The sequence below is a fragment of the Entelurus aequoreus genome, linkage group LG01, assembly GCF_033978785.1.
Source record: "Entelurus aequoreus isolate RoL-2023_Sb linkage group LG01, RoL_Eaeq_v1.1, whole genome shotgun sequence".
NCBI classification, from domain to species: domain Eukaryota; kingdom Metazoa; phylum Chordata; class Actinopteri; order Syngnathiformes; family Syngnathidae; genus Entelurus; species Entelurus aequoreus.
Genome location: NC_084731.1, coordinates 59,583,690 through 59,594,188, shown reverse-complemented (window position 1 = coordinate 59,594,188; position 10,499 = coordinate 59,583,690). Strand labels below are relative to the sequence as shown.

Sequence of the window (10,499 nt, the reverse complement as noted above, 5' to 3'; positions counted from 1 at the left end):
TTTATTGCCGCTCTGTACTCCTCCCTACGTCCGTGTACACAGCGGCGTTTTAAAAAGTCATAAATTTTACTTTTTGAAACCGATACCGATAATTTTGAAACCGATACCGATAATTTCCGATATTACATTTTAAAGCATTTATCGGCCGATAATATCGGCAGTCCGATATTATCGGACATCCCTATACACAACATAAGTAGTTAGTATGATTTAATTTCCATCCATGCCTCCATTTTCTACCGCTTGTCCCTCATGGGGTCGCGGGGGGATATATACCTGTATATATATGTATATATATATATATATATATATATATATATATATATGTATATATATGTATATATATATATATATATATATATATATATATATATATATATATATATATATATATATATATATATACACAGGTATATATATACATATATATGTTTTATGCTCTTTTTGTTAAAGAAAACTTGTTTTTATGGCAAAAATTCTAAATATGCAATCCTTTCCCTAAAAATGTTTGATTCATTACCGCCTTCCGCCCAAATGCAGTTGAGATAGGCTCCAGCACCCCCCGTGACCCCAAAAGGGACAAGCGGTAGAAAATAGATGGACGGATGGATTATTTTTTGAGGAAAGACAGTTTTTTTTGTGCTTTGTGGACATGGAGAAGGCCTTCGACCGTGTCCCTCGGGAAGTCCTGTGGGGAGTGCTCAGAGAGTATGGAGTATCGGACTGTCTTATTGTGGCGGTCCGCTCCCTGTATGATCAGTGCCAGAGTTTGGTCCGCATTGCTGGCAGTAAGTCGGACACGTTTCCAGTGAGGGTTGGACTCCGCCAAGGCAGCCCTTTGTCACCGATTCTGTTCATAACTTTTATGGACAGAATTTCTAGGCGCAGTCAAGGCGTTGAGGGGATCTGGTTTGGTGGCCGCAGAATTAGGTCTCTGCTTTTTGCTGATGATGTGGTCCTGATGGCTTCATCTGGCCAGGATCTTCAGCTCTCACTGGATCGGTTCGCAGCCGAGTGTGAAGCGACTGGGATGAGAATCAGCACCTCCAAGTCCGAATCCATGGTTCTCGCCCGGAAAAGGGTGGAGTGCCATCTCCGGGTTGCGGAGGAGACCCTGCCCCAAGTTCAAGTACCTTGGAGTCTTGTTAACGAGTGAGGGAAGAGTGGATCGTGTGATCGACAGGCGGATTGGTGCGGCGTCTTCAGTTATGCGGACGCTGTATCGATCCGTTGTGGTGAAGAAGGAGCTGAGCCGGAAGGCAAAGCTCTCAATTTACCGGTCTATCTACGTTCCCATCCTCACCTATGGTCATGAGCTTTGGGTTATGACCGAAAGGACAAGATCACGGGTACAGGCGGCCGAAATGAGTTTCCTCCGCCGGGTGGGGGGCTCTCCCTTAGAGATAGGGTGAGAAGCTCTGTCATCCGGGAGGAGCTCAAAGTAAAGCCGCTGCTCCTCCATATTGAGAGGAGCCCGATGAGGTGGTTCGGGCATCTGGTCAGGATGCCACCCGAACGCCTCCCTAGGTAAGAGGCCACAGGGAAGACCCAGGACACGTTGGGAAGACTATGTCTCCCGGCTGCCCTGGGAACGCCTCGGGATCCCCCGGGAAGAGCTGGACGAAGTGGCTTGGGAGAGGGAACTTGGGCTTTCCTGCTTAGGCTGCTGCCCCCGCGACCCGACCTCGGTTAAGCGGAAGAAGATGGATGGATGGATGGATGGATGGATGGATGGAGGATGAAAAATATCACACTAAAATTCCCAGGGATCCAAAAGGGCCACACGCATAAAACTATTAAAAATAAGTTATACATTATTTTATTTATAAATTATAATCTTTAGAGCAACTTCATATCTATTCGTCGATTATAAGTTTTTATTTGTTGTTGTTTTTTTCCTGTTTGTTTTATTCTCTTTATGTCATAGAAAACCTGTTATATTAAGCCTATATAAAAAATATACAACATTTCCCCCAATAAAGATTTCAAAGTGGAATTATTGATGAAGTATGTCAATAATTGATAACAACATAGATTTTGATTCAGTATTATTTTTTGAGCAAAAAAAAAAGCCTACATGGCAGCTTTGTGTTATTAGAGTCAACATTGCAACTTTTTCTCCTTACATTTCACCTGTTTGCTCTTTTATTCCATTTTATGTTTTTTTTAATAGTATTTTTAGAATGTGCCGCGGGTCGTTAAAAAAATAGCTGGGGGCCGCAAATGGCCCCCGGGCCGCACTTTGGGCACCCCTTGCTTAGATTACATGGCCAATTTGTTTTGATTTGAGGTAGTTCACGAGTAAACAAACTAAACAACAATACTGTTTAATATGTTTGTGTTTATGCTTCACTAATGAGAGTATTTGGCGAGCGCCGTTTAGTCCTACTAATTTCGGCAGTCCTTGAACTCACCATAGTTGTGTGGACTGTGACGCTACAATTTATTTTCATGTACAACTTTCTCTGACGCTGCCGCAGAAAGACGTGTTTTATGCCACTCCTTCTTCATCTCATTTTGTCCACCAAATGTTTTATACTGTGTGTGTGAATGCACAAAGGTGATCTTTGTTGATGCCATTGACTTGTGCGGAGTGCTAATCAGGCGGATCGGTAGGTCGTGAGTTCCAACCCCGGCCGAGTCATACCAAAGACTATAAAAATGGGAGCCATTACTTAGTGCTTGGCACTCAGCATCATGGGTTAGAATAGATGGTTAAATCACCAAAATGATTCACGAGCGCGGCCACCGCTGCTGCTCACTGCTGCTGCTCACTGCTCCCCTCACCTCACAGGGGGTGGAACAAGGGGATGGGTCAAATGCAGAGAGTAATTTAACCACACCTAGTGTGTGTGTGACTATCAGTGGTATTTTAACTATAACTTAATATTTGGTCAGTGCATGACTGCAAGCTAATCGATGCTAACATGCTATTTAGGCTAGCTGTATATACATATTGCATCATTATGTCTCGTTTGTAGGTATATTTGAGCTAATTTAATTTATTTTACTTATGTCCTCTGTGTATTTATTTTCATGTCTCATGTCACATTATCTGTATGTAATATTGGCTGCATTTCTGATAGTTGTTTGTGTGCCATGTTGTTCCAGACCACAGCAAACGTTAACTAGCTTGCAAAGATTGTAATACATCCATTAGAAGAAGACAGCCTGCCGTTTCCTTTAACTTGGACACACACATCTATACCTTTGGCCATTAAAATCCAGTCATTTCCAGGAGTTATCTCACCTCCTGAGAAGTTTTAATAATGTTTTACAATGTTGTAAAAATGTGTAGAATAATTGTTACATTTCAACATTTCTGTCAACGAAGATTTGTGTCAGCCTGCGACACATAGTCATTTTGATAGTAGGCTAATACAGCTAATATGGACACTTACATCATGTGTTGCCTTCATTATAACACTTATATAGGAATTTTAAAGTAATTTTGATAGTAGGCTAACATAGCTAATACAGACACTTACATAATGTGTTGTCTTCATTATAACAGTTATATAAGACTTTTAAGGTAATTTTGATAGTAGGCTAATATAACTAATATAGACACTTACATTATGTGTTGTCTTCATTATAACACTTATATAAGACTTTTAAAGTAATTTTGAGAGTAAGCTAATATAGTTAATGTAGACACTTCATGTGTTGTTTTCATTATAACACTTATATAAGACTTTTAAGGTAATTTTGATAGTAGGCTAATATAACTAATATAGACACTTACATCATGTGTTGTCTTCATTATAACACTTATATAAGGCTTTTAAAGTCATTTTGATAGTAGGCTAACATAGCTAATATAGACACTTACATCATGTGTTGTCTTCATTATGACACTTATATAGGAATGTTAAAGTCATTTTGATAGTAGGCTAATATAGACACTTACATCATGTGTTGTCTTCGTTATAACAATTCTATAAGACTTTTAAAGTCATTTTGATAGTAGGCTAATTTAGCTAATATAGACACTTACGTCATGTGTTGTCTTCATTATAACACTTATAAAATACTTTTATAGTCATTTTGATAGTAGGCTAATATAGCTAATATAAGTTAAGTTAAAGTTAAAGTACCAATGATGTCACTCTTACATAATGTGTTGTCTTCATTATAACACTTATAAGATACTTTTAAAGTCATTTTGATTGTAGGCTAATATAGCTAATATAGACACTTACATCATGTGTTGTCATTTTGATAGTAGGCTAATATAGACACTTACATCATGTGTTGTCTTCATTATAACACTTATGTAAGACTTTTAAGGTCATGTTGATAGTAGGCTAATATAGACACTTACATAAATGGGTTATACTTGTATAGCGCTTTTCTACCTTCAAGGTACTCAAAGCGCTTTGACAGTATTTCCACATTTACCCATTCACACACACATTCACACACTGATGGCGGGAGCTGCCATGTAAGGCGCTAACCAGCAGCCATCAGAGGCAAAGGGTGAAGTGTCTTGCCCAAGGACACAACGGACGTGACTAGGAAGGTAGAAGGTGGGAATTGAACCCCAGTAACCAGCAACACTCCGATTGCTGGCACAGCCACTCTACCAACTTCGCCACGCTGTCCCATGTGTTGTCTTCATTATAACACTTATATAAGACTTTTAAAGTCATTTTGATAGTAGGCTAATATAGCTAATATAGACACTTACATCATGTGTTGTCTTCATTATAACACTTATATAAGGTGTTTATTTTTTGCAGCTCCAAACAGATTTGTTTTGTATTTCTGGTCCAATATGGCTCTTTCAAAATTTTGGGTTGAGTTATGCCGGCTCGCAAGCCAAGAATGAACAACAAATATGCAAATTCACTGTAAATCTCGGGGGCGATAAACCATTTTTTAAATACCTGCAGTGTCTTTAGAGGTGGACAAACACACAACAGTAAGTTATTATTTGAAAAGTCACCTGTGGAGTAAGCTCCCTCCGACCCTAATTTGATCTTTTCGGCCCGGTCATGTGACACCAGGCGAGCCAATCGCAGACCTTCGTCCATGAGCGTTTGCTGCATAAGATGGCGACTCCAGGTGGCGGGGTTGGTGCTGTCGGCGGGGGGGCAGGGCGAGGGCGACTGGTTGCATTGTGACGCCACGTCTGACAGGAAGAACACAGGATGACGCGACACACACACACACACACACACACACACACACACACACTCACACACACACACACACACACACACACACACACACACACACACACACACACACACACACACACACACACACACACACACACACGTGCCTCAGGGACGCTTTTCAAGTTTCGTACCATGTGACACGCTGTCTGGACTTCCTGCCGACAAGCTGTCGTCATTCAACACCTCAACGCCCTCCGTTGCCAGGAGTGACGACGTGTTCTCGGTCACCTGTCATTAAAAACATTCAGTTAGGTTTCAATAAACGCAGAAGTGTAAACACACACACACACACACACACACACACACACCTACACACCACATACACGCACACTCTTGTATTTGTTCCCTTCTTGAGACCTCCAAAAAAATGCCTCCCTCTTTAGGACCACCCTTTCTAGATACATAAAGATTTGTATTTACAACATTAATAATATATACATACTATGCCAATATAAAAAAGCTTGTTGTAAAAAATGAGTTGGAATTTCACAAGAAAAAGGTCACAATTTCACAAGAAAAACTTTTGGCAGTATTATAATAAGTCGTAATTTTACACAACGCATTTCTGCAATATTATGACAAAAGTTGGAATTTTACTCAATAAGAGTCGCAATTTTACAAGAAAAGCTTAACATTTTGGCAATTTTGTGGAAAGAGTCGTAACTTTACTCGACAAAAGTCACAATTTTATAAGAAAACTTTAAAATGTTGGCAATATTATAATAATAATTGGAATTTCCCTAAGCAAAATTATGACAAAAATCAGAATTTTACTGTTAATGGCCACTATAGTCTTAGTACCGTAGTGTATTTGTTCATCCTATGGTCACATATGGGACGCGGGTTGTCTTACGTCAGCACCGGAAGACGTAAAATCAGCTGTTCACCTGGCGGGTTTTTTCGGGGATGAATAGGGAAGTCCTTCTTTAGCTGCCGTCTTGTTTTATCATATATTGCTGCCTTTGCATCTGTCAATGTTTACTTCTGTATGCACATTAAATCAACCAACAATCCTGACTTTGGAGCAATGTTCACAGACTCTAGTATTTGGCTCTCTATTAGATGCAATGGTTTTCCGTATTGGGACCATGAATTATGTCCTAACTTGTTCACCGGTCCTCATATGGAAGGTACTTTTCCTTGTTGATGTTTCAAGAAGGGTAGAAATACAAGAACACACACACACACACACACACACACACACACACACACACACACACACACACACACACACACACACACACACACACACACACACACACACACACACACACTCTTGTATTTGTTACCTTCTTGAGACCTCCGAAAAATGCCTCCCTCTTTAGGACCACCCTTACTGGATACATAAAGATTTGTATTTACAACATTAATAATATATACATACTATGCCAATATAAAAAAGCTTGTTGTGAAAAATGAGTTGGAATTTCACGAGAAAAACTTTTGGCAGTATTATAATAAGTCGTAATTTTACTCAACGCAAGTCAAAATTTTACAAGAAAAACTGAACATTTGTGCAATATTATGACAAAAGTTGGAATTTTACTCAATAAGAGTCGCAATTTTACAAGAAAATCTTAACATTTTGGCAATTTTGTGGAAAGAGTCATAACTTTACTCAACAAAAGTCACAATTTTATGAGAAAACTTTAAAATTTTGGCAATATTATAATAATAATAATCGGAATTTCACTTGGCAAAATTATGACAAAAGTCATAATTTTACTGAAGAAGCTAACTGTTAATGGCCACTATAGTCTTAGTACCCTAGTGTATTTGTTCATCCTATGGTCACATATGGGACGTGGGTGGTCTTACGTCAGCACCGGAAGACGTAAAATCAGCTGGTCACCTGGCGGGTTTTTCGGGGATGAATAGGGAAGTCCTTCTTTAGCTGGCATCTTGTTTTATCATGTACCGCTGCCTCTGCACCTGTCAATGTTTACTTTTGTATGCACATTAAATCAACAAAAAAATCCTGACTTTGGAGCAATGTTCACGGACTCTAGTATTTGGCTCTCTATTATATGCAATTGTTTTCCGTATTGGGACCATGATTTCGGTCCTAACTTATTCACCGGTCCTCATATGGAAGGTACTTTTCCTTGTTGATGTCTCAAGAAGGATAGAAATACAAGAACACACACACACACACACACACACACACACACACACACACACACACACACACACACACACACACACACACACACACACACACACACACACACACACACACACACACACACACACACACACACACACACACGTCCGAGTTCACCTCAAGTCTCGCTCTCTTCTGAGGCAGTAGACTGTTGTCCTCCATGTTTGGCCTTCAAAGCGATGGCAAGCCAAAAAACACACACAAGAAAGTATGATTCATAATCATACACAAGAATACTGTACAACAGGGGTGTACAAACTTTTTTCAGCAGGGGCCACCATACTTGCCAACCTTGAAACCTCCAAATTTGGGAGATTGGGGGGTGGGGGGACGTGGGCGGAGCCAGGGGCGAGGTTAAGGGGGAGGAGTATATTTATAGCTAGAATTCACTTAAATTCAAGTATTTCTTATATATATATATATATATATATATATATATATATATATATATATATATACATATATATATATATATATATATATATATATATATATATATATATATAAATAAAATTAATACTTGACTTTTAGTGAATTCTAGCTATATATAAATATGTATTTTATTATATATATATATACAGATAAGTACAATAAATACTTGAATTTCAGTGTTCATTTATTTACACATATATAACACGCCTCTCTACTCATTGTTGTATTTCAAAGTGCAATGCTTTGCAGCCAGTAGCACAGCCTTTGAAGGAGCATAGGTATGTGCAGTGTAATATTCTGGGTTGGAGTCAATAACCAGGCGAGGTGATGAAGTTACGACCACAGAACACTATAGTGTTTTGTGGTTACTTTTTAAACCGTTGGCCAACCAAAAAGTTACTTTTTGGTTGGCCAACGGTTTACGTTGTATTGCGCACCCTGACGGCAAGTGTGGGAGTCGGTTCTGAAGTATGAAGTAAAGAGCGGACGTGACGACAGGCTGTCCTCACTAAGGTCCGCACGGACCTGGAGGGGGCGGGCCTTAAGTCCGGCTGGAAATCGGGAGAAATTCGGGAGAATGGTTGGCCCGGGAAATTTTCGGGAGAGGCACTGAAATTCGGGAATCTCCCTGGAGGGTTGGCAAGTATGGGGGCCACTTTGATACATTTTGTACATTAAAGATAGTAAAAGCGATATACTTCAGTCAAAAGATGCTAACTGTCTGCACGCAACATTCATATCCTCACTTTGTGTTATCGCTAACAAAACGTATTCTACCCAGTTTTACCCTAAACTAAGCATTTTCAAGCAATAAATGGCTAAATGAACTAAAAATATCAATACTACAGTAGTATTGGCCTAAAAGATCAGACCGCTCTGTTCAGAAGTGTAGATAGAACATGTCAAAACAGGAAGTAAGCAGATATTAACAGAAAATGAACAAGTAAATTATGACACAATATGTTACTGCATACGTCAGCAGACTAATTAGGAGTCTTTGTTTGTTTACTTACTACTAAAAGACAAGTTGTCTAGTATGTTCACTATTTTATTTAAGGACTAAATTGTTCCTGAATAAGAAGCATATGTTTAATGTATTGTAAGATTTTGTGTTAAAATAAAGCCAATAAAGCAATTTTTTTGTGGTCCCTTTTATTTAAAAAAGTATTCAAAAGTACCAAAATACTTCTTAGTACCGGTATTAAAATATTTGTATCGGGAAAGCCCTAGTCTCACAGGTTTTGAACTGAACTCAGGGGCCCTTATGGTGCCCTTCCCGGGCCGGATTTGGCCCCGTCACCGCCATTTGAGCAATCCATCCTTCATGGAGGTCTGCAGTATCTATTTATTTATATGTGCACATTATTGCTCTTTTATCCTGCACTGCAACCAGCTAATGCAACAAAATTTCTCTCTAAACTGTACAGTAAAATTCTAATTTGAATGACAATAAAAGGAAGTCTAAGTCTAAGTCTAAGGACTGTTGGTGGTGGGTTTAAAGACTGTGTAACTCACAAACCTTAACCTATTGTTACTATAATAATCTACAAGGTTAATTTAGTCCGATCCTCTTTCCTTCCCCTCCATTTATCTGATTTCTTTTGTATTTCTAGTTATCATTACACATATGAATTGTATGTTGATAATTAAGAGTATTCATTATCAATAGTGCTATTTCTATTGGTATATGTATTGATCCATTTGTTGTGTAATAATGTTCATTGTAATTTCTGTGTTATTAATATTTACTTCACTAAGTGCTTCTTTCAAATCACTTTTACTATCATATTTGTACATATCCTATTTGATGATGTCGTTCTATTGTTGTTGGTATTGTTGTCTCTCTATATTCAAATGAATAGACTGCAAAGACAAGATACTTAAAGTTTGTACTGGTAAACTTTGTTATTTTTTGCAAATGTTAGCTCATTTGGAATTTGATGCCTGCAAAATGTTTCCAAAAAGCTGGCACAAGTGGCAAAGGCAAGGCAAGGCAAGGCAAGGCAACTTTATTTGTATAGCGCTTTTCATACACAAGGCAGACTCAAAGTGCTTCACAGACAACAAAGTGAAATGAAAGAAAATAAAAGCAAAATTAAAATGCAGACAATAAAAATAAAAACAGTGCAGACGTTAAAAGTTAAAAGATTAAAAGATTTAGCTGAAAGCTAAGGTGAACATAAAAGTCTTCAGTCTAGTTTTAAAAGTAGTGAGAGTTGGGGAGAGTCTGACATCTTCAGGAAGTTTATTCCAGCTATGTGTTGCATAGTGACTGAATGATGATCTCCCTTGATTTGAGTTTACTCTTGGAACCGCTAACAGATTGGTCTCAGAAGATCTTAGTGATCTAGAGGGCGTATATAGTGGGAGCATATCAGTGATATACTTGGGCCCTAGACCATGTAGTGATTTATATGTGAGCAGGAGGATTTTGAAATCTATTCTCTGATGTACAGGGAGCCAATGTAAGGATTTAAGAATTGGTGTAATGTGCTCACATTTTTTGGTCTTTGTTAGAACTCTAGCAGCAGCGTTCTGAACAAGCTGTAGCTGCCTGACAGTTTTTTTGGGAAGACCTGCAAGGAGACCATTACAATAGTCTAGCCTACTGGTAATAAAGGCATGTACAAGTTTTTCTAAGTCTTGAGCTGACATGAGCCCTCTAAGTCTTTTTACATTTTTGAGGTGATAGTAGGCCGATTTTGTTACTGATTTGATGT

At 38.7% G+C, this 10,499-nt stretch overlaps 3 protein-coding genes across 3 annotated transcripts in view; 1 reads left to right on the top strand and 2 right to left on the bottom strand.

Annotated features, from left to right (window-relative positions):
• LOC133655258 (EEF1A lysine methyltransferase 3-like) overlaps positions 1 to 10,499 on the bottom strand; it is a 477,733-nt gene that overhangs the window by 219,009 nt on the left and 248,225 nt on the right. The window lies entirely within an intron of this gene.
• dnajc14 (DnaJ (Hsp40) homolog, subfamily C, member 14) overlaps positions 1 to 10,499 on the top strand; it is a 262,644-nt gene that overhangs the window by 178,673 nt on the left and 73,472 nt on the right. The window lies entirely within an intron of this gene.
• The window catches only part of nab2 (NGFI-A binding protein 2 (EGR1 binding protein 2)), a 36,522-nt gene that overhangs the window by 15,765 nt on the left and 10,258 nt on the right, over positions 1 to 10,499 (bottom strand). Inside the window, exons 4-6 of the mRNA XM_062026661.1 lie at positions 7,465 to 7,516; positions 5,315 to 5,411; positions 4,949 to 5,134 (exon numbers count right to left, since the gene is read on the bottom strand). Of these exons, the coding sequence (XP_061882645.1) occupies positions 4,949 to 5,134; positions 5,315 to 5,411; positions 7,465 to 7,516 (335 nt within the window). The remainder of the gene's footprint in view (positions 1 to 4,948; positions 5,135 to 5,314; positions 5,412 to 7,464; positions 7,517 to 10,499) is intronic.